This window comes from Balaenoptera musculus, chromosome 9, assembly GCF_009873245.2.
Source record: "Balaenoptera musculus isolate JJ_BM4_2016_0621 chromosome 9, mBalMus1.pri.v3, whole genome shotgun sequence".
Lineage (NCBI taxonomy): Eukaryota > Metazoa > Chordata > Mammalia > Artiodactyla > Balaenopteridae > Balaenoptera > Balaenoptera musculus.
Window position 1 is genome coordinate 16,518,733 of NC_045793.1, and position 23,242 is coordinate 16,541,974.

Sequence of the window (23,242 nt, forward strand, 5' to 3'; positions counted from 1 at the left end):
CTCAGAGCTTTCCATCCACATTCAGTCCTTAGGTTTTTGCATTCAGTTCTCATGGCTTTAGATGCCATCAATTAACGGTTGCCTCCCAAATTATTCATACAGTTCATACCTCTTCTTTGAACTTCAGACTCATAAAAAAACTGCCCTCTCAACATCTCCACTTGAAGGTCTAATAAGCATCTCAGAATTTTACATCCTCAACACTGAACTCATTGCACTGATCATTTCATAATGTATAAAAATATAGAATCACTGTGTTGTACACCTGAAACTAATATATTGAATGTTAATTATAACTCAATGGAAAATAAAATAAAACAAAAACCTGAACTCGACTTACTCCCTAAATCTGCTCTTACTGTAATCTTCTCCCTGAATTTCAGTAAGTGGTATTTCCATTCTTACAGCTGCAAATATTTGCAAAAAACTTCAGACTAGTTAAAGCACACTTTCTGGGGTTGGGCTGGTAGCCAGGTGTTCTTCAGAACTCATCAGGTCATTGTAATGAGCAATTAAATTTGAGAACCAGTGTGCTCGATCCACTGTGGCCGGAAGCCTCCACCGTTTTCTTTCCCTCTTCTCTTACTAATGTCGGGCTTTCTAATCAGATCCCCACTCAGGAGTGAGGTTAGCTCATTCTAGCAGTTCTGCCGTGCCTGAGTCCTTATCAGCAAGCCTCTGAGTGCTCGTAGAGGGTCTCCAGTGTGCAGGGGCAATCGGCTTGGCCCAGCGTGGATGAAGCCTGCCAGCCCAGTGAGTTACTGATGTCTTGCAAGTCTCTGACTCCCTTGGCTTGCCTGCTCCTGCCCACCTTACTTGGCCTACCGGGACTTAATTTTTGGCCTGCCTAGATTGGTATTATCAAGGATTTTTGACCTTTTCCCCACTGCAACATTTTATACTTCACTTTTTAAAAGAGTTGGTGGGATTTTTGCTGTAGTGAGTTTCCATAGTATTTGCTGCTATAATTATGTGTTTGGTTTCCATGTTCTCTGGTAGATTTTACTGCACACTAACCCAGTGCCTGGCACCAGGTGTGTGGAATGTTTATTGAATGAATTAGAGAATAAAAGAATGAAAAGAGATTTAATTCTATAAATGGTTATAAGTTAAATCTGGATGTTAAGTTCCCAGTAGTAGAATGTTTTAGTTTGTGGAGCTTGATTTCTTTAGGATACCTGGCAAAGAAATGCCTTTTAATTAATTAATTTATTTTTTATCTTGTTCTCATCCATCATGATCTGAAAACTTCTAGGGTTCCAAACCTACAGCTATTCTCTGTTTGCCACTGGAAGTATGTGAATATTTTTAGAAGTAGAGAAATCATTCAATTTGAAGAATTTAGAATTGGACGAAGGCCCTACTGAGCTGGTAAAATGTTTGAATTAGTAATTTATTATGCTTTGACTACACAGCAACTTAAAACTAAGTTATAAGAAGCTCCTGGTTTAGAAGTATAATTTATCCATTACTGATATAAATGTATTTTCAAGCAGCCTTTAAAGTACTTTAATACTACTCTCCTCCTTAGCTAATTTGCTAAGGAGAGTCGACTTCTAATAGAATTTTGGTCTCAATTGTCATGAACTCTGCAGCGGGCCTGGATGAATAAGGCCTCAGATTGAATACCTTGAGGGTTTTTTGCCCCTCATTTGTTACATATTTCAAAGATGACCACATCCATGGGTAAAAACATCTTTGGACCTAACATCTTAATTATTGCTCACAGTTTTTCCAAATACCTTTTTCCGTTTCTAGAATTTTGGTAGGACCAATTTCAGCCGTATTTTCAGGGGTAAAATGAGAAGCGTTTAGACACTTTGGGGTCACTGACTTTCTTGTATCCAAAATCTCAATTTGAGATCTGCCCCCCCTCCACCCATCCCTTTATGCCTGAAAAGAAAACTGAAGTCAGGTGGGTCCTTTCCTTCCAGGAAAATGCCGTGAATGGAGAGCACCTGTGGCTGGAGACCAACGTCTCGGGAGACCTGTGCTACCTGGGGGAGGAGAACTGCCAAGTCAGATTTGCAGTGAGTGTGCGCCCGGGACCCCTGTGCTCTGGCCTTCCTGGGGGGAGCCTTGCGGGTAGTTGAGTCTGAAGGCAGCGGGGATCACCGCGCCTGAATTTCCAAGGAGAGGTTTGAAAGAGCCTGTCCCTGTGAGACAGTTGACAGTTTATCAAGTTAGCATGGTTTTTAAGGGGTCAGTTGAATGGTTTTAGGTTTTTTTCTTGATTCTGCAGGTCGAACCTTGGGATAATGTGCTACTTTGTGATGATAAACAGTGTTGGTTTTTGTTAGTGCGTTTGGGGTTGGAGGAGAGGGTGAGTGTGCATGAGCCGGATGCTTGCGCATGGAGCGGTGTCCTGTGGGGAGAGACCTGTGGGTGGAGGAAGGGTCTCTGTGGGAGAAGGCTCTCCTTCGTAGGGGAGCGTGTGTGGTGGACGACATTACTGGTGGGTGAAGGTAGAGATGGGTGCAAACACCGGTCTGGTGGTGGGTGTAGGCTCACAAATAATTCAGACTAGGCTCCAGATGAGAAAATTCTAGAAACTATATAAGTGATCAACAGTCAACTCCATCAGAGTATAGCTTTTTAAAATTTGCTTTGTCCCTATTTGGAACAATGTTTAAATGTTAAATCCTCTTTGTGTTCCATGAAAAGAGCATGGTTGCCAGGCTGTAAGTTGGGAGGAATTACATTTTAGTATTGAGAAAGTGAACTTAAAATTTCTGTGCAGTTAAAAATTATGGGTTCAAAAAGAGAGTAATGGGAAGCTAACAATAGTAAAGAAGAAAGAAAAGTTGTATTCTTTCTTATTTTGGGGAAATGGGCATCATAATTGACCTAATAATTTTTTTTCTTTTTTGTTATGTTTGTTTATAACGTGAAAGAGAGATTTGGGGCAAAATGTAGAACCTAGGAATTGCGAATGAATATGTTTCTATGAATAACAAATAAGGAAGAAATTGAGTTTCTGCCAACGTTTATAGAAGAATATAGCCCCAAGGGACTTTTATTAGGCTGCCTGGAATCACAAAGCTGGGGAGCCAAGATTTTTTAAATTGCATTAGGTGTTTTGATGCCTAGTTTATAGGTTTTGTTTGGAAAACTTTATGAGAGTTTGGAGGACCAGGGTTTGTTTGAGTGAGGGTGGGAATAGTTAAATGTCAGCTAAAGACTCAGTTGTACAGGCTCTCAATTTAAAGTCAGGAAACTTGGATTTGAATCTCAGTGTTATCGCTGACTGTGTGACACTGAGAACTCCTGACCTTTGGGTGTTGGCCACCTTCAAGGTAGAAAAATGGAGGAGGATTAAATTAATTTTGCTTCCGATTCAGATCTGTACTTCGTTGTTTGCATTGCTTTTAATCTGGTTGTAAATTCAGTTGATCTAAATATCATTTCAACTTTATGCATATGTATTTTCGATTAAAGTATAATTGCATGAAATTCGATTAAATTAACCAAAACCAAGAGAAGCTCAGCTGTTTAGACTAAAATACTATAAATGATGAATTAACGTTTGGATCTTAGTTAATTGTGTAAACACTGGTCTTGATCATATAAAATGGAAAAAATGAAAGCCAATCCTTCTTGCGTACATACTTTTGAACTATTATCTACTGATGCTGCTGTCAGCTGATGCACTGTAGTTTGCTATGGAGTTCTGCCTTATTTCCAGATTACTCTCTTTGATCCTTTTCTGACGCTCTTTTAGGGTCAGCCATACGTTACCTCTCTTGGCAAAAATATGAACAGGTACCTACATCCGCCTTAAACCTTGTATCAGTAAATAGCATTGCTACCCACTAATTGACTCTAACTCGGTCACTATTACCTCTACGCCAGGAAAAGTAACAAAAAAAGGAAATATTAGGGAGATGTAAGGAGGTAATAGAATTACGAAAATTTCTAGTGTTCTTTTGAATCTTCCTCATAATTTCATCCCAAATACTTGGCTTTCTTAACTCACTTTACAAAGTGTCTGGAGGATGAAGGTCTCTCCTCCAAAAAACATGGATTAAATGAAGGCATAAAGCGGTGAGGAAGCTGAAGACCTAACTGTGTTTCCTCATTATAAGTTCCTGAAGGCTCAGTTTCTTTATCTGTAAAGTGGGAGGAATGTTGTTTTGAGGGTTAGATGAGATAATGCATTGAAAGGACTTACTTGCCACAGCCATGGGCATAATGAATTAAAAGGGGGCAGGAGGGACCCAGAAAGGACAAGAGCAGACAATTCACAAAAGAACTACCGTTGGCCAATATATGTATGAAAAATATAAACAAAGGCACTCGAATTAAAACAGCCATGAGGAGTCAACGTCATGTGCCTGTTAAAGATTTACAAAATGGTAATACCTGCTGGCTAGTTTAAACCAAAATTGGTTTTCTCATTGTCAGCTGGTGGGAGTGTAAGTTGATATACTTCACAAAATTATCAATATGTAGTAAAAGCGTTAGAAATCTAGCTCTCTCTCTCCACTTCATTTTGGCATCACGTTTTGGGAAGGACACTGGCAAAGGGAAGACCCCGGAGAGTGTGCTTAACTTGGTTCAGGGTGGGGAACTTTGTAGTAGAAGGAAGAGTGAAATCACCTGGGTTGCAAAAGAGTATTAATGAGAGAAAGGAGAGAGAACTGATATCTTCCAGCATTAGAAGAGCTGCCATGAAGAAAAGGAAAGTATCTTTTTTTAATTTCATTTTTTACTTTATATTGGAGTATAGTTGATTTACAATGTTGTGTTAGTTTCAGGTGTACAGAAAAGTGATTCATTTATACATATATATGTATCTATTCTTTTTTGGATTCTTTTCCCATATAGGTTATTACAGAATATTGAGTAGATTCCCTGCGCTATACAGTAGGTCCTTGTTGATTATCTATTTTATATATAGTAGTGTGTGTATGTTAAGCCGAGACTCCTAATTTATCCCTCCTTGCCATGTTTCCCCTTTGGTGCCCATAAGTTTGTTTTCGAAGTCTGTAAATCTGTTTCTGTTTTGTAAATAAGTTCATTTGTATCATTTTCTTTCTAGATTCCACATATAACTGATATCATATGATATTTGTCTTTGTCTGACTTACTTCACTTAGTATGATAATCTCTAGGTCCATCCATGTTGCTGCAAATGGCGTTATTTCATTCTTTTTTATGGCTGAGTAATATTCCATTGTATGTATATGTGTGTGTATGTATGTATATATATATATGTATACATATATACACACCACATCTACTTTATCCATTCCTCTGTCGATGGACATTTAGGTTGCTTCCATGTCGTGGCTATTGTAAATAGTGCTGCAATGAACATTGGAAAGAAAAGGAAAGTGTCTTGCTCTCCCCTGTTAGGAAGGTAGAACCAAGTTCTAGATAGAGAATCCACTGACTCTAACAGTGGATCTTACACTTTGGTATAATAGATGTCACCTGGAAAACCTGTTAACAATGTAGATTACTTTTTAAATCCTTGCTCCAAATGCTGATTCAGTAGGTCTGGAGTTAGACTTGGGAACCTGTGATTTTTAACAGTCGCCTCAAATAATCATGGTACAGATGGTCCACAAACTTAACTTTGACAAATACTGTATTATAAGGAAGAACTTTAACAATCAGAGCTTGGACAACCAACAGGGGAACAAGGTGCCTGGAGAGATGGGCTCAAAGGAAGCGTTTATGAATAAGTTGGGTGGCCATCTTTCAAGGATGCTAAAGGGGGGTGCACCTCTGCTTTGGGTAAGAGGTTAGGCAAGGAGATCTCCAAGGCAGCCTCCAGTTTAAATGTTTTATTTGCAGCTTTCTTAGTATTGAACACAGTTTTGTAAGAAAAAAAAAAAAAGCATGTGTAAATAGATTATATATTCTCATTTCTTTAAAGAACCACCTTTGAAGAAAGCCAACCTGTTGGGTTTGGGACCAGATTACCATAACCAGGTGCTACCTGCTGGCTTCTAAACAAAGTGCAGGCAGAGTGCTTGGAGGAGGAGTGACTCCATCACTGAAGAGGTGCCTTTCACTCCTTATTCTATTTTAGCAAAGCAAATGTCACGGATGGAAGTTAAGAGAAGGGAGAGGGGAGAAATCAGTGTGGGTTGAGTAGACAGAGGCGGCTTCGTGGAAATGGGGCTTGAACGCAATATTGAAAGATGGGTTAGATTTACGTAAGTAGAGTGGGGAAGGAAACCTTTATAGGCAGGGAGAGGAACATGGGCAAACTCAGAGGCAGGAACAAGCTTTGTACGAGGGAGAAGGCAATCATGAGACAGGCATGAGCACTCCAAAGGGCATGCGTTAGGTAAGAATGGAAATAAGGACGGATGGGGGTGTGTGTGTGTGTCTGTTTTCTCAACTGAAACTCAGAGCGCATGTTATAAATGTCTGTGTGCTTATAAAGCATGACCATATTGTCTAAACCAAGACAGATTTGAGGGTGAAAATGGCTGCTGTGAAACTGTCACAACGTATGGGGACAGTGCAATAGTCTATTTAAAACCAAAGCCATCCTGCAAATTCAGGACCTCCTGCTGGCAGACATGGATGGACATTTGGGGGCTGATATTGGAAGGCATTGCAAGGAAGGCAGTGACGACATAGAACATGAAGACTGTTGTAGGAGAGTTTGCTCCAAAGTCTCAGGGCTGAACCAGATGACCTTTACAGTTCTTCCTCTTTTATATTCTCCAGTGAGAACCTTTAATACTGCAGAATGTCTGTGAATAGATATTTAATGGGATTAAAGTTGTTCCCAAATCAGTGGCAGTCCCCAAGTTAGTAACTGTTTCTTTTTCTGGTCTGGAGGGAAGAAAGGGATGCAAAAGTAATGGAATTGGAGTAGAAGGATCACTGTTTTCCATCATGATTATGGGGGGGAAACTGAGATAAAATTCCAGCTAGGACCACTTTTGTTTCATGATATTTATTTTGATGGACATTTCTTCATTCATTTATTCTACAAGTGTTTACGGGCTGGGTACCCAGTACCAGAAACTTCAGACCGAGTTGAGAGTGACAGGTGACAGTTAATTGTAATTGACAACGTCATGGCTCAGAGTGGGTACACTGCTCGTGCCTGTCTCGTGATTGCCTTCTCCCTCGTACAGAGCTTATTCCTGCCTCTGAGTTTGCCCATGTTCCTCCCCCTGCCTGAAAAGGTCTCCTTCCCCACTCTACTTACGTAAATCTAACCCATCTTTCAATACTGCGTTCAAACCCCACTTCCACAAAGCCGCCTCTGTCTACTCAACCCACACTGATTTCTCCCCTCTCCCTTCTCTTAACTTCCACCCGTGACATTTGCTTTGCTAAAAAAGAGTAAGGAGTGAAAGGCACCTCTTCAGTGATGGAGTCACTCCTCCTCCATCATCACTCCTCTGACAACATCATAGTGGGTACACTCTGTAGAAATCGTTCTGGTGCGTGGCTGACGGGATATACAAAGATGTTAGCGAAATACGTATTTGTTCCCAAAGAAACTCATGCCTCCCCTGAGAATCCATAGAGCACATACCTGTGCACACCGATTTTTACACTTAAAAGACACTGCCTACGTCGCTATGTAGAGGTACAAACAACCATGGTCACACCTGCCCAGAGACATGTAGACACAGAAAGGCCACATGGGTAGTGGGAAGGAAGGGGACTCTGAGTGAGACAGACCTGATTTGAAAACCTGTTGTTCCATCTAGTTACTGAGTGAATTTTGGGCGTATCATTTCACCTCTTTTTGCCCCCATTTCCTGATTTACAGTATTGTTATTAAGATTGACCTCAGTGATTCTTTTTTATTTATTTTTATTAAAAAAATTTTTTTTAATTTTAACATCTTTAGACCGCAGTGATTCTTATTCCTGGATGAGCATTGTAATGACTTCTGAAGCTTTACCTCAACTTTATTTCTTTAAATGGTTGGTTCCCAGCCTGGATCTACCACATCAGAATCTCTGGGGAGTGGGACCAGGCATGAATATGTTAAAAACAAGCAAACTCTACAGATGACATATGTGCTGTCACACATAGTGGGTAGGGACCCCCCACTGATCTACTTCACAGAGAGAGTATCAGAACCAAATGAAGTGGCCTGGTCCCTGCATCTGGCATATAGTGGCTGTTATGCCATAAATCGTGTACCCCCCCAAATATGTATGCTGAGGTCCTAACCCCCATGATCCCAGAATGTGACCTTATTTGAAAATTGGGTTGTTGCAGATGTAATGAGTTAAGATGAGGTCATACTGCAGTAGGTGGGACCTCATGCACTTTGACAAGCGTCCTTATAAGAAGAGGAGAGGACACACAATGGTAGACAGGGAAGAAGGCCATGTAATGACGGAGGCAGAGATTGGAGTGATACAGCTGCAAGCCAAGGATCACAGGCTATTACCAGAAGCTAAGAGGGAGGCATGGACAGATTCGCCCTCAGAAGTGTGCCAGCCCTATGCACACCATGACGACAGGCTTCTAGCCTCCAGGGCTATGAGAGAATTCACATTTCTGTTGCTTTACGCTACCCAGGCTGTGGTACTTGGTTAGGGCAGCCCTAGGAAACAAAGACAGAAGATATTCTGTTAAGGTGAGTTACCTTACCTGGCCACGCAGATGCCTGCACACGGCTCTCAGATGCACTCACACAGGTACATTTAAATCAGGCTTGATTGAGGATTTCAGTTGAGAGGTATGTGGCTTTCTGGATAAGTGAGCAGACAGACAGCTAGGTGCCAGAAGCTGAGAACTACGGGAATAGAGTAGGTAGAAAGGTGAGGGAGACCGCATAGGTTGGGTAAGAGAAAAAAGGAGCTGTCAGACTTCAGAATGCTGCTACCAGTTATATCTTCTCTATTTTTAAATGTACTTATGTCACCTTCTTTTTGTGGGTAGGCTACTGGGTACTGTTTTGCTTTTGTTGTTGTTTTGTTTGTGCGTTTTACTTTACTCTTGTCCTTGTGGGTCATGTTTGGCAAAAATGGCCAAACCCGCCTGTAACACCTGACCTTAATTCTAAGGTGTCTTCCAGTACCGCTCAGCGCTTAACAAATATAGTTTTATCAAGTAAATGAATGAATTGCCTTAGGGAGGTCAGGTGAGATGGGGAGGAGGAGGAGTGGAGAGTGAGGAGTTACTCAGATCCAGCAACAAATAGATCTGGATAGAAATCCTAGCTCTGCCCTGCTGCTCTGAGTCTCAGGTTGCTCTGTAAAATGGTGATGATTGTATCTGCTTTTCAGAATTGGCAGGAGGATTAAAGTAGTTGACACATGTTAATATCCTCCCTCCTTCTCTCCTATCCCTGCTTATATTTCAGTGTCATTAAGTTGAATGAGCTAATTAGTAGTTTGGTTGGACTTTGGTTTCAACAAGGCCTTCTGTTTGGGATGGTTCTAACCCCGACACTGAAACTTACACTTTCCCTGTCATTTTGCTGCTGTGTGTAATGTGCGTAGTCTCCCTAGGTCATGGGTGGGACCAGCTGAGTGTGACAAATCAAAGTAACTCCTTCTGGAAAACATCTCACAGGCTGTGTCTTCTTACTGATGGGTCAGAAGCCTCATCCTTGTAATCGGGCATCACAGCATCTGCTCGAAAGGATGCTGGCTACGTCCCTGGGTTTTGGAAGAAACTTGTAAGAGGAGTACAAGGGCAGTAGCTCTCTGCCCTATTTGAAGGAAACTTTCAGCTTTCTGTTGTTTTAAAAAAGAAAAAAGATGGCGAACCTGGTGACAGCCCTGTCTGTTTCATCTCTAGAAGATGCGAGCACTGGACAGTGGCCCATGCAGATGCTGATTTGCGGGCATCTGCGCGCTGTGAGCAAGATGAGAGTCGGTCCCCAGCACAGGTGGCTGGGGACCTCTGACCGTCTGTGCATTCGGATCTGGTGGGTAGATACCCCAGAGCACCGACACTGGACGCAAGCCTCAGACTGCGCTGGAACCCCCCCCCCACCCCCTGCTTGCTGCCCCTGGTCTTCCAGCACGGCAGACTGACGCTCCGCAGCTCCAGATGGCGGCCGGGCTCGCAGAGGGAGCTGTGAGTGTGACAGCAAAGCCCAGAAGCCTAAGCCAGCCTTCCAAGCTGTTTGGGTGCCAGCCGTGAAGATGCCATCTCCGCAGCGCTTCTAAGGCCGCTCTCTACCAGAGGCGCCTCCCACCACCAAGATATTGAGGAGCTCATGAATCCCGATGGCTCGGGGAGAGCAGAGCCGTCAACAAAAATAGTTGTGAAAAAGCATCTGCTCAGACAGACTCTCTGCTCCTGACCCCCGAGCCAGTGGATGTGAGTGGAGGAAGGGGGTGGGGTGTTTCTGTGTGTGCAAGGGGTGTTGCCCATATATGTCTGGCCAGATGGTCGGGAATGTCCATGAGATTGTCCAAGTGCACACACAGGACTGGGTCGAGCATGGGGCAGGCCCTCAGTTAGCCATTGTTATTATGACGGCTATCGTTATCATCATAATTATTTGGCTTAGAGTGTTATCCATATGCTTGAGGAGCTTGTAATACTGACCCTGCCCACTTCATGCACTAGAGAGAGTGATAAGATACGGAGCCCAGGGAGCTGCAGGGCTCTGCCACTCTCTCCTAGGTGACCCGGCATCAGCAGTACCATCGTCTATTTGCACAGTCTGCTTTAAAAAAAAATAAAATTGTGTTCTAGAGAGCACTGAACTCTTGTAAAAGCAGTATGGAATATTCTTCCTTAAAAATGGCTTGTGTGGGGCTTCCCTGGTGGCACAGTGGTTGAGAATCTGCCTGCCAATGCAGGGGACACGGGTTCGAGCCCTGGTCTGGGAGGATCCCACATGCTGCAGAGCAACTAGGCCCGTGAGCCACAACTACTGAGCCTGCGCGTCTGGAGCCTGTGCTCTGCAACAAGAGAGGCCACGATAGTGAGAGGCCCACGCACCGTGATGAAGAGTGGCCCCCGCTTGCCGCAACTAGAGAAAGCCCTCGCACAGAAATGAAGACCCAACACAGCCAAAAATAAAATAAATAAATTAATTAATTAATTTTTTAAAAAAAACTGGGGGAAAGTAGGACAGTTCTCCCTCAAAAGGAGGTTTAAAAAAAAAAAATGGCTTGTGATGGAATAAGTTTAGAAAACACTGGACACCTTTGATAATCAAACATGTATTCTGAAGCTCCAAGAAAGGCCTTAGGGATGCAGGATTTGCTCTCTGTTTGCTTGGGGGAAGGGATGATTGTTGAAAACCCATTATTTTCCCCACAGAACACCCGTTGTCATCTCGTGAGATCTCAGTATTCAGTGGGAAACTATTTGAGAAATATCCACGCAATGCAGTTTTCCTCTTGTCAGTGTTGGTCAGTAACAACAACCCTTTGGGGTGGTCATTGGGGCAGTTTACTCCCACTTAAAGGAAACAAAAGTCAGAGAGACTTAATCACTACGGTGGGGCTTCTTCACTTTTCTGTCTCTTTATGCAGTTCTTTTGCCTTTGTTTTAAACTTTCATTAAGCCGTCTGTCTGTCTGTCTTATTTTATTTTTAGAGCTTGAGCCTCTGAGAATGGTTGTCATCTCTTCTGCAGTGATACTTTTAGATTGAGGCTGCATTTGTGTGTTTGTATGTGGGTGTGTGCTTGTGTGGAGCGGGTCTCTTCTTATTTAATATGGGTACGGTTCTGTCACTTAATAGAGATAGTTTGCATGTGATTCAGTGTAGGGTTTACATATCACCTAGGCAATGCCCAGGTGTATAGAAGGGCTTTCCCTTCTTCCAGTGTCTCTCAGTGCCGGACACCCAGAACAACAGATTCTAACAAACATTCTTATTGCTCAGAGGCCCCAATCTCGGCTGAAGCATTGTTTGCTTTAGCAGTTACCCAGAACTACTACTGACCCCAAGGTTGATATTGTCTGTTTTTTAGGAGATTTTTCTTGTTGTTTTTCTTACCTCATATGCCAGGCAGATACAGATTGCAGAAGGTAATGTTTTAAAGACAGAAGGAAATGGCAAAGCCTGCTTTGATGTCTTCATTCGAGGTGGTGTGTGGGCTTTGGAATCAAGTGACCTGGCTTTGAATCCAGGCTCTGGGATTTTCTAGCTGTGTGACGTCCGTCATTGTTTTAACCTCTTTAAGCCTCAGTTTCATATCTGTAAAATGTCGATAATACCTGCTTCTTATGGTTGTTGGAAACTTCAATGAGATAAAGCATATATAGCAATGAACCACATGGCCAGTCGCAAGCACTCAATAAAAATTGGTTACTCGGGTCATTCCTCCTTGAGTAAAAGTGGTTCCAGAGGATGGTCAGAAGCTGAAACCCAACAGGCAGTGCCAGGGTATTAACTTTGGAGGGCCTTGTAATCATCCCCCTCTCTCTCACTGAATAAAAGAGAGGGTGAAACAACCAGCCCAGCTGTGCCCCTTCTCCATTCTCTCAATCTTTTCTAGTGCACATCACTTTCTAACCTTTAAAAAAAATCACTTCCTTACTTGTCTGTCTGTGTCCCTATTGGAACATGAGCTCCGTTTAGCTCGGGACTCTGCCTGTCTTGTGCTCTCCTGGATCCTCAGCACTGAGAACCGTGACTGCACTGAGTAGTTATCCTGCCCTTTTCCACAGAATGAATGAATGAGTTCAGTGATGTGATTCTTGAAAGACACACACACACAGACACCTGTCACCAGATCAACCCTGCCATTTAAGTATCATTACACTTAGAATCCAGGGCGTTTGAATTTCTGCCTTATTTTTAAGGCTCTTCACAGGGAGATTCCACGTTCACTACTACAGGCTATTGCGGGGTTATAAGTCCTGTTTAGCCTGTGTCGTGCCCTTCTTATTTGATTCTCATGGAGGATAGAGACTGCTGTTGACCATTCTTGGCACAGGTGGTCATGGTAGGGTTGTCATAAAAGTCCATCCCCTTGGGGCTGTCATGAGACTAGATTATCTAAAGCAGTCATGTCGAACATCATGGTTACCTAGCTTTATCTGTCCTACTCCCCAAATCTATCACTAGTAAAATGAGAGGAAAGTAGTAAGATGTAATAGAAGGAGATGGCTTTGAGTCAGAAAGACCTAGGTTCTACTCCCGGCCAGTCTATCTTGGGCAAATTGCTCAATCTCATAGGGTCTCAGCTCCTTATCTATAAAGCAGGTGAATGGTACCCACTTTGCATGGCTGAAGTGAGCTGTGTGTCTAGTGCACATGATGTATATATTATACTGCTAGCCTCCTGGTAAATATTCTGTCTGTGGTAATGATGTCCTCATTGAAAAATGGTACCAGTAGTTGTATGTATGTGAGTGAAAACCACATGGCCAATTGGAGATACAGTGTTGGGTGAACTATGATTGAAATGGTGGTCTTCTTGGGCCAGATTGGCTGAAAGACTTTGACTTAATTATGTCATCAACAGCTTGGGATGTTGGAAATGGCAGTAAAAGGATAGGTAATTTACCATGGTTTGATATGGCTTCTTAAGTAGACACAGTCTTCCAGATTAAAGCAAATGTCTCTAAATCATTGCTTAGAGATCTTAAGCTGTGAACTTTAAAAAACCAACTTTATCTATTTCCACAAAGTAAACTGATAATGAGAACATATTAGGATTCATGCTGCAAGTAAGATGGCATATACGGTGCTATCACACTAGCAAGTATTAAAAGGCAAACTTTGGTCGGTGTTTCCTAGTTTACGTCAAGCTTCAGATCTCTGCTATGCCCTTGATATACTACCTTGGAACTAGACAATTAAGACAATGTTGAGACATCGTTTCCTGTTGTCTCTATTATGACTTCTGTAATATGACCAGCCCATCCTCACTCATACCTATCTGCTGGAGAATTGTGAGTACACATGTGTTCGTGTGTGTAGGGCTCTAATTGTGTGAATATCTACTTATTAGTGCCTGTGTACTTGTAATCATATCTATGTACATTTTTTGTACATAGGGAAACACTTCAGTTAACCTACAATAGATACGTGGCAGTAGGGGCTTCCCTGGTGGCGCAGTGGTTGAGAATCTGCCTGCCAATGCAGGGAACACTGGTTCGAGCCCGGGTCTGGGAAGATCCCACATGCCACGGAGCAACTGGACCCATGAGCCACAATCACTGAGCCTGCGCGTCTGGAGCCTGTGCTCCGCAACAAGAGAGGCCGCGATAGTGAGAGGCCCGCGCACCTCGATGAAGAGTGGCCCCCGCTTGCCGCAACTAGAGAAAGCCCTCGCACAGAAACGAAGACCCAACACAGCCAAAAATAAATAAATAAATAAAATTAAAAAAAAAAAAAAAGAAAATGCTCCCTATTTCACTTACAAAAAATAAAAAAGATACATGGCAGCTTTGATCTGAGATAACTTTGAAGAAACTATGAACATTGAACAGGGAGCAGCCATAAAAGCAGCTGAAAAGAACCAAAGCAGGAAGATAGCGCGTGGGAAAGTTAAAGCTGTTGACGGGCCATGGTCAGAACCCGCTGACACCAAAGCTGAGAAGCACAGAGGAAACAAATGGGAAAAAAGAAATGAGGAAAAGACCAGCAGGCAGAAGAAAATACACAGTGAAACAAGAGATGAGAGTAACAAAGTACAGAGACAGTCAATAATAGTAGTCATGGCAATATGGCATGTGCTTGGGTAAAATGAGAACCAGCAGTGGGAAATAGAATTATGGATTTTTGAAGATTTCTTGAGGTTCATTAGTCTGAAATCCTTTATTAATGCATCATGGCCATGCAGAAGCGGGCAGAAGGAATGCCTCACCAGGGCAGCAGTCTTGGACCAGTCAATGAGGGGCACTCGCAGCTTCTCACATCCTGGCTCTGGAGGCAGCCGTGTGTTAATATCCTTCCATTAAACCTGTGCCAGCCAATACAGATTTAGCAGGCCATTCATCATCCTTTTCATAAGTAACAGCTGCAATGGATATTTGGTTTATGTCTCAATAACTGTACCTGAATTTTATGTAGATGTACAAAAGATAATAGCTGTGTACACCAGTTACCCAATCAAGTTCCAAGAGGTAGACGTCTAAGAGTCCTGTGGTAGTTTTCTATTAAAGCCCATTAGAGAAGCCTTGTACCTATCGCTTTCTTCTCATTTAAAAAATGTACTAAAGTCACTGATATAAGCCACTTTTGAATCACTCTTAAAGAGAATGGTTTGGTACGAATTTCAGTGTAAGGGTAAACTATTGAGATACAGGCATGCACCTCTTTTCCCCTCTTAAAATGAGCCTGTGCCATTCTTTTTTTTTTTTTTTTTTAATGAGTAATGTCTTTTTCTTAACATATATATTTTTTTAATTTTTATTTATTTATTTATTTATTTATTTATTTATTTATGGCTGTGTTGGGTCTTTGTTTCTGTGCGAGGGCTTTCTCTAGTTGCGGCAAGTGGAGGCCACTCTTCATCGCGGTGCGCGGGCCTCTCATTATCGCGGACCCTCTTGTTGTGGGGCACAGGCTCCAGACGCGCAGGCTCAGTAGCTGTGGCTCATGGGCCTAGTTGCTCCGCGGCATGTGGGATCTTCCCAGACCAGGGCTCGAACCCGTGTCCCCTGCATTGGCGGGCAGATTCTCAACCACTGAGCCACCAGGGAAGCCCGAGCCTGTGCCATTCTGACCACCACTTCTTCCAATCCTAATCCAATGGTCAAAACACAGTGAGGTGTCATTCTTTATAACCAGCCATCAGTGTTAGCTTTGAATTAACACGGTAGCTACTAATGTGGTTCTTACTGAATCGTTTCTCCTGTGAGCCCTGATTGGCTGCTTTTCAGGATGAGGAGAGGTTCCCACGTGTTGTTCCCGTTCTCATATTCAGCTCACAATGTCCTTGCCCTTCCCTTAGCTTTCTGCTCTAAGATTTTGCTTTTTGTTCCCTTCAAATGAAAAATGTAAAATGTACTGGCTGTTGGGGAAATAGAAAGCTTTTATTCGTGTCCAAACAATGATGAACAGCGGCACTTTTCTCCTTCTCTCTGTGTCTCTAGGGAAGTTGTGGAGTAGACCCTTCTGTGCCTTAGCTCCAGTGGATCCTGCCTACCCCAGATACATGGGCACATCTGTGGTTCCTAAGGGGAGGTGTCTCTGGAAGCATAAACACTTCATATGCAAAGTGCTTCAGATAATGTGTTCCTTAGAACAGAACAAACTAAGCTGTTTGAAGAGCAGGTTAAGTGAGTTTTATTGCAGTACTTCGGAGGCAATCCCGACCATAACACAGCACGAGAGTGCGGTAGGTGTAGTCAGCTGGTGTACACACAGTCAGCAAGCTGACCGCGGAGTAGGAGTGAAGCCGTTCTTGGCTGTATCAGTTATTCTCCTGAAAGACATGAGGCCCAGGTGTGAGAAATCTGTGTTCACCTTTCCGGAGACCTGCGTATGATGGAAAGAGGGCCGTGCTCTGTCAGTTGATCACTCTTGCTTCTCTGCCTTGCCTTCTGTTCCATTCTCATCACTCCAATTCAGGTGCTCATTGCCTAATATGTGAATTTCCACTGTGAACTCTCATTACTTAATATCTTTTTTTTTAAATTGAAGTATAGTTGGTTTACAATGTTGTGTTAGTTTCAGGTGCACAGCAAAGTGATTCAGTTATATATATATATATATATATTCCTTTTCAGTCTTTTCCATTACAGGTTATTATAAGATATTGACTCTTGTTCCCTGTGCTATACGGTAGGTTCTTGTTGTTCATTACTTAATCCCTGTGTGACCTGGCCTGCCATCGTGATCTGGCCTCATCTCCGCCGAGTTCGCTCCACTCCAGTGACACTGGCTCCTGGTCACTCTGCAAACATCCCACAGCCCTCATGCCTCTGGGCTGTGCACTTGCTGTTCCTTTTGCCTGAAGTGCTTTCCCCCAAGATAACTACATGGCCGACTCCCTCACTTCCTCCTGGTGTTTCTTCTTCTTCTTTTTTTTTTAAAGTATTGCTTTGTAGCTCAGTTTTTTTTGTTTTTTTTAAATTTATTTATTTATATTTTTTCCTGGCCATGCCATGCAGCATGTGGGATCTTAGTTCCCCAACCAGGGAACGAACACGCACCCCCTGCCCTGGAAGCGTGGAGTCTTAACCACTGGACCGCCGGGCAAGTCCCCCTCCTGGTGTTTCTTAACATGTATCTTCTCAGTGAGAGCTTTCCTGGTCAACCTGTCCCAGCTTCAGCTCTCCCCTGGTCCTGATACTCCCTAGCCCCCGTTCTCGCTTTAATTGTTCTCTTTAGCACTTATTTCTATCAGCCTATTATGTATCACACTTACCTATCTTGTTTATTGTCTGTCTCTCTCAGGAGAATGTAAGCTCCATGAGATAAAAACAATTTTTTTTTCAATGTTTTATTCACTACTGTATCCCCAGTGCCTGGGACAGTGAACGGCACTTAGTAGGTGCTCAGTATTTATTGGTTGACTGAATTAATATATCAGTCATCTCATTTCCTTTTGTCTTCCTCCTCCTGCTTTCAGATAGTGCTGCATCCTGCCACCAGATTGAGTTATTAGTTTTGGCCACATGAGTCTCAAAAATTATTAGTGCCCCATTGCCTATTAGGTTCAAATTCGTATTTCTCACTCTAGATTTAAGGGCTTTAGCAATCTTTTCCCAATCCACCTTTCTAGCCTAACCTGCATCGCCCAGCCGGGACTTCTGTTTGGGAAGGCTGGCCTGCGTGCTGGCCCCAATCCTTTGCAGTCCCACAACTTGCTACCCAAGTAGATATTCCAGAGTCTTACTAGCCTGTAGACATAGGTGGGATCACATGAGCATCAGTAATGCAGACTTCCTGTTCTTAACTCCACCCATTTATGTAAGACCTCAGCCTTGTGCAAGATAGCCTTCCCGTCCGCTATCTCTAGAATTCCCCTGAAGACATCACATGTGTGGTCACAAAAATTGTTTAGCTGTACTCACCGTGAAGCCTCTACCCCATTTTCCCTCTAGTATTTATGAAGGTCTTCTGTCCCTCAAACACCTATAGAATGCCTCTTTCTCTCTTCTTTTGGGATTGCCTATCCTGAAAATGCCTGTGTCCTAGGGGGGTTTTGTCTCAATTCCAAAGCCACCAGTTCTCCAGACTGGGGTTGGGCTGGGGGCTTACACTGAGGAGGAAGCCCTAGTCTGCAAGCCCTTTCACCTCTCCTCCCTCCCTCCTTCCCTCCCTCCCTCCCTCCCTCCCTCTCTCCCTCCCTCTCTCCCTCTCTCTCTCTCTCTCCTCCTCCCTCCCTCCCTCCCTCCTTTCCTCCCTCCCTCCCTCCCTGCCAGAATATCTCTTGAGCTCCTAATATGTGTCAGGCAGTGTTCCTGGTGTTGGATTAGGGCAGAATGGAAATACAGAGGAATCTCCATCTTCTTGTAACTCTATACTTTTTAACCCAGGGCCTCTCAGGAAAAGTTCTGCTTTGCCGTTTCTCTTTGAGACCCTCGTGACCCACAGCCAGTTTTCCCACTCCTCACCCTCCTCCACCTGACCCCCCGACCAGGCACACAGAGAAGCCTCCACGCTCCACCATTGAACATGGTGCCCAATGACTCATGCAGACGGACACCTGTGAGGCCCTGGCTCAGCGCCCCATCGGACACGCAAAAGCCAGCTCGGTTCCTTTGAGGAGGCATCAGTGCCTACTGTGTAAAGAGACGTTGGATCCTCTCCCTGCTGGAGTGTCTTCAATTTTCAAATATTACATCTTTTTAAGGCCCAGTTCAAGACTTTGCTCTTTTTGATGTTACATCCTTTTTTACTGAGTCAGCCTCTGGGGTTTTACCCTGCTCTAGATGACAGCTTTTATTGTCTGAGCTGTTCATTTAGCATTTAGCCATGCACGGTCTTCTCCTGTTAGTGACCTTTTCTTTCAAGTCCTCCGTGTCTCCTCAAGTGGCACGCCAGCTTCTCCCAGGAAGGACACAAGCTTCTTTCTCTTTATTTCCTGCACAGCACTCAGAATGCTGACGTTGTTCCAGCTGCATGCAAAGTCCACACGTGGGGCATCTCAGACCATCCTGATTCCCGAGAACTGGCGTGTGCAGATTTAGGCGCATCGGTGTGTAGTATTTGAGTGTTGCTGAGTATTTTCGTTACTTGTTTACGTGACCCCCCCTTCCCAACCCCTCAACCTCCTGTTGCTCCCTGCTCCTTTTTCTTTCGTATATTCTGAGATACTTCTGGCATCATTTAGCATCTAGGGCGGCGACGCTGTGGGGATATCTCAGAGGGATCCGGCCCTCACTGAGCCCTGGCTGGAGGACACGTGGTATGAACACCTGGGGCCCTGACAAATGAAGGCCTTGACTCTGGGCAGCAGTACCCAGGCTGAGGGTTTCACCCAGAGTGAGGTGTCCCTGCAGGAGACCCTTGGAGGAGAGCTCTGAGGTTCCCCCCTGCACCCCGCCCCCGGGCACAGGTTCCTCCTGACGTGTGGCATCTCTGCTCCCCGGTCTGGGCTCTTGAAATCCTGCCGTCTCGGAGAGACTTACTTACGCGGTGAGGAGCCACGCTAGGGGCGTGCTGGCACTTCAGCTAGCCACGCTCTTGGTTTGTCCAAAACGTCCTGTATTCTGTTTGAGGAAAAGAGGCGCCGGCGTGAGTGGCGATGGAGTCTCTGTTTTGGCCCTGAAACCACATTAATGGAACTTCCAGATAATGTCAGTCTTCTTTTTCCCCAATAGCAATTTACAGATTGCATCCTAGACGCCCCAGAGGAGTAGAACTTGCCGAGTATGCTTGTCATTTCTTCTAATTAGGTTTTTAAATAAATCAAAGAACTCTTGTTTTCATTTACCTAGGATTATACAGCAGCAATGTTCTTGTTCGTGTTGCCTGTAGGGGCAATCCCCACTGAAAGGACGCTGAATTCCTGGCACTCTGAAGGCTTAGGAAGCTTCCTTCCCTGCACTTTACCGAGCAGTCCTTTCACCCCACCCTTGGAGAGGAAAAAAAGGATAGCCTTGCCTGGGCCCTGTTGCCCTGTCTCCCCCTTCCATCACGGTGCCCCTGTAGACTGAGCTTTGTGTCCAGAAGGGAGGATAACATTCTTCTTGCCCCACTTGCTGTTTCTCCTTTGCCTGACTCCCAGCGCTCAGTTTCTATTTCTCACCATGATTCTTCTGACGTGGGAAAGGTGAGGAGGCTGAGAATTACTGGGAAGAAGACAGCGGGGGGGAGCCTGAGTTAGGAAGCTCATCCCACCAGCCTCATCCAGCCCTCTTTTCCTGACTTTTCACCACTCGGCGCTCCATCCTTTCCTTCCCCTAGTGCCTTCTGTGCCCCCTTCCCCACTCCCAGGATGGTTGGGTTCCTGCCTGGAGCCCCTTCCCTGGCCATGCATCCTTTTGTCACTGTGGCCTTATGATAAGGGTGGGGCTGATGGAAGCAGTGCTTCCTTGCACTGGGTCTGTGAGCCCATGTCTGGGAACTCTGTCTGCAGTGAGATGCTGCCAGGCCCACACTTCTGCGTGACCAGCAGCAGGCTCTGGCCCTGAGGTCTCCTGAGACAGGAGGCCGAGAGAGGGTTGCCATGTCGGCTCTGGAGACTAAATATTTCCTCCTACTTCTCCGCTTCTGATCTCTGGTGATTAAACCTGTGTGTGTGTGTGTGTGTGTGTGTGTGTGTGTGTGTTGGGGGGAGGGTGGTGTCCTTAAGAATACAGTGGGAGAGGTGGGGTCAGAGGCAGGATAACTTGACCATCTTCAGGGAAAAATGAGATTTGGTGTGTGCTTATTGGGAAGGGGCTCAGCCAGCCTTGTTGTACATGCTTCTTGGGGTCAAACTTCAGACTATTAGGGGTGGCATTCAATTTAAGTTTCCTTGGGCAGCAAGGAGGCCATGACCTGTCAGAAATCATAAACCTGTGAAACTAGGTTTCCCTTTCTTTCTCCTACCCTTTCCTTCCCTCCCTCTCTTCTTTCTCTCTCTTTCTATCAAACGTTATTAACTACTACCAGATATTCATTGCTACTTAGCAGAAATCACATCTCTTGTTCAAAGGAAGAACATATAGCTTGCTTGGTGGTACATATGGATCAGGGACTTATGACCAAAGGAAGTGGGTAGGTGGGATAGGATTAGATATTAAACTGTTTCTCAGGGACAATTATATACTTTCTACCACTGCTTGCCTCTGGTCCTTTTGTCCCCGCTCCAGCTTCCATCCCCAGAGCCAGTGGTCTAAGGCTGTGACAGTTTTAGTTCCATACTTGATATGAGCTGAAGTTTGGTGAGGAACTGTCACGGCTTGGAATGCCAACAGTGCCCACAGCACGGGAAACATATAGGGCCAAGTCAGAACTTTAAGTGTGTTCTCTTACAGTCACTGTTAGGTCTGCTGGTTAGGTTACGCCCACCATCCTAAAGCAGAGCATATCATTCATTGTGTCATTATTATATAAGTAAATTATGATTGGAGTATAATGGGATGTAATCTATGTTATAGCCTATGTTGTCTTAGTTTTCACAGATGTGCCCCCTCCACTAGTTTTTACAGATGTGAAACACACACACACACACACAATTACAAATTAATGGATTTCCTTTGACAAAATCAGGAAACCCTTAGTAAGGACACTGAGGTTACTTGATATTTGAAGCAGTAAGCCTAATTGGCCTTTAAATTCATGGATGAGAGTGAATTATTAAACTTTTATAATGTTAATTTTTAAGCATGTTTGGGTCCCAGGCCATATTTATTTTTAAAATTGTATCTTTGTGCTAGGTTCTATAACAGCTATATCCCGATATGAAGAATAACAACTAAACTGCTGACTTAATTTTAATGACTTTTCTTGCTTTATCATTTTTCATAGTGAAGGAAGTATTGACTTAAGAGTTTTTACAGAAAAAGTGAGTAGTTACAGTATTGAGAATGTCTAGATTCCTGTGTTTTATCTTTATATTTAGTTTAAATCTTGCAAATAAAAATTGGAACATAACCAAGCATGAACTGAGCAGTTTCTGCCCAGAAGCTTATTATCCAGCTGCTTCAAATAACTTTAACTAATTAAAGCATAGTCATAAAACCAAGAAGTCAGCAGTTGAGACTTCTGGTGCATTGGAGCAGTTTTCATCAGTTGAGAAACTAAAATCCATGTATTTTTCTACTATGGAAAAAGACCTGAGGCCTTCATTCAGAATTTATTCACTGAATTTTGCATGTGATTATAGACCTTAATTATCTGATTTATCAGATTATAAGCTGTTTAGAAGCTGTCATTTAAGAAATTGAGGGCAACTAAAGTCAGGCACAATAACATTGAAAGGCTATCTAGCCTGATAGGAAGACAGGAGGCAGAAAAACGACTGTTCTTTGTAGTAAAATACATCACGTTGTAGTGATTATAAAGAAAAATTCAGATTATGGTTTTATATATTCTGCCACAGAAGGCATAGAAGCATGCCTTATGAGGGCCTTTGAAAATTTAACATTGTTTAAATAAAATTAGTTTTATAACGTAAAGCACTTTTCTTCATATATTATCATCTGTAGAACATTGCACTTGAATTATTACACATGAATGATATCGGTGTAGATACATGTTACCCTAGGAAGCTGAGAGAGGGCAGTCTTAAGCCACAGGTTCTCAAACTCTTCCAGGCAAGATCCCTATTCAAAGGAGATTCTGACTCGGAATCCAGATGGAAAACAAGGCAAGGAAGGGGTATTCTGGCTTCAGCGAGTGCACATTTGTCCCTTCCCACCATCCCCAGTGACTCCGTAGGAGCCTCATGGAGCCCTTGGAGCTCTGCAGACCCCAATGCAGAGCACACGGTCAGGCACAAGGCTAGAGCAGGGCAGGAGTTACTGGTAAGGAAGGAGGTTTGGGCTTCCCTGGTGGCGCAGTGGTTGAGAATCTGCCTGCCAATGCAGGGGACACGGGTTCGAGCCCTGGTCTGGGAAGATCCCACATGCCGCGGAGCTACTAGGCCCGTGAGCCACAACTACTGAGCCTGCGCGTCTGGAGCCTGTGCCCCGCAACGGGAGAGGCCGCGATAGTGAGAGGCCCGCGCACCGCGATGAAGAGTGGCCCCCGCTTGCCGCAACTAGAGAAAGCCCTCGCACAGAAACGAAGACCCAACATAGGCAAAAATAAATAAATTAATTAATTAAATTAAAAAAAAAAGTAAAAAGAATCACTCTCACAGAAAACAAAAAAAAAAATTTAAAATAAAATGAAATAAAAATAAAAATAAAAAATAAAAAAAAGGAAGGAGGTTTTTCAGGCGGCCTTAAATAAGTCCATCAGTGGTTGCTACCGTGAGAGTGTTGCTTTGCTTG

General features: G+C 43.8%; 1 protein-coding gene across 5 annotated transcripts in view; it reads left to right on the plus strand.

The window, feature by feature from the left end:
- Window positions 1-23,242, plus strand: part of DGKI (diacylglycerol kinase iota) — a 447,458-nt gene that overhangs the window by 169,015 nt on the left and 255,201 nt on the right. For 4 of the 5 annotated variants that reach the window (XR_005021317.1, XM_036864403.1, XM_036864404.1 and 1 more), the window contains exon 3: window positions 1,935-2,030. The exons of the other annotated variant lie outside the window; for it this stretch is intronic. Coding sequence is in view for 3 of the 4 variants with exons in the window: in XM_036864403.1 (XP_036720298.1) it covers window positions 1,935-2,030 (96 nt within the window). In the remaining variant the exon portion in view is untranslated. The remainder of the gene's footprint in view (window positions 1-1,934; window positions 2,031-23,242) is intronic. 5 annotated transcript variants of the gene reach the window in all.